At 35.5% G+C, this 1390-nt stretch overlaps 1 protein-coding gene across 1 annotated transcript; it reads right to left on the minus strand.

Moving 5' to 3' along the window:
- Positions 1-97: 97 nt before the first annotated feature.
- LOC103311734 lies at positions 98-664 on the minus strand. Its single transcript, XM_008191438.1, has one exon. The coding sequence runs from the start codon at positions 662-664 to the stop codon at positions 98-100; it is 567 nt and encodes a 188-aa protein (XP_008189660.1).
- Between the last annotated feature and the right edge of the window lie 726 nt (positions 665-1390).

A 1390-nucleotide genomic window follows, 5' to 3' on the forward strand; every position in this document is an offset into this window, starting at 1 on the left:
AGTAAATCTTTTTTACCTTTACCATAACTGCCGTTTCTACCATCAAATCTGTTTGAAATTTGGCTGGAAATGCACTCGATTCTCTTGTTCACCAACTTCACCTTTGATCTGGATCGTCCGTGATTCTTCGATCAACAACCCGACTAGTTAAGTTATTTATTGTTTTACTTCCCGTTGGGACTGAATCCCAAGCACTGTAAAAATGATTATATTCCTTTGGTAATGTCATTAGTATTTTTGTCATAACCATGTTTTCCGAAACTTGTTCACCCGCTACACTCAGTTTCCTTCCTAAATTGACCAATTTAGAAATATGCATCGACATTCTATCTGTCGGTTCCCTTGAATAACTGAAAAATTGTTGTTGAAGCAAGTGTTTACTTGCCTCAGACTTCTGTTCGTAAATACTCAACAGTTTTTCCCACATTTCAAATGCAGACTCACAGTTAATCAAATATTGTAATGGACCATCGTCCACTGAGGTAACTATTATTTTTTGACATTTACCATCCGCTTTTAACCAAGCGTTTGTATGCTTTTGCCAACGTGCTTTGGCTTCCTCAGTCGTCTCTGTTTCCGGCGACTTCTTTATAGGTAATCCTGGTTTAGTCCATTCACCTGAAACTATACCACTTACTTCTGAGGCATTAAGTATGACCTTCATCTGGAACATCCATAACGGTCAGTTTTCCGCACATAATTTTGTTATCTTCGACGAGTCTCCCATGACCGATGGCTTCCGTATACTTGATCTCATGACCTACTTTATTACAATAACTGCAATATAAATTCTGATTAGTATTATTTCTATTACTATTGCCGTTCCTAACATTACGCGCTCCGTTATTTTGATTATCATTTGCGTTTCTGCTCGATCGACCGTTCGGACGACCGACCGATTGTCAGCAATATTTTGCGATATGACCAGCCTTCCCGCGTGTTTAACATCCGGTGTCACTTCTATTCTGATTATTAGTTTGCTGATAATTATTACCATTATTAAAGTTTTGTCTATAACCGTTGTTATTGTATCCATTTCGATTATGAAAATTACTGTATCCGTCGCGATTATTATTATAATTATTATTTCCTCAACGACTAATATTTCTGTACCCGTTATTATAACCATTACGATTATTAAAATTATTATTTCTATTATTTTGATACGCTATTCCGTTACCCCTACGATTAAATTCTTGATTTTTATTATTATCGACATGTTTTTCCTCGTTATCACCACCTATTTGTTTTTCATTTTGTTTTTGTACATTTCCCTGCAATTTTTCCATTTCTAATTTTGAGTTGTATTCTAATTCCTCATCCATGGCTATTTTAAACATAGTTCCAATGTTTCCGGATTCCTACTTTTTAGTACTGTATATAAGTGATG

Source organism: Acyrthosiphon pisum, unplaced genomic scaffold, assembly GCF_005508785.2.
Source record: "Acyrthosiphon pisum isolate AL4f unplaced genomic scaffold, pea_aphid_22Mar2018_4r6ur Scaffold_17000;HRSCAF=17666, whole genome shotgun sequence".
Lineage (NCBI taxonomy): Eukaryota > Metazoa > Arthropoda > Insecta > Hemiptera > Aphididae > Acyrthosiphon > Acyrthosiphon pisum.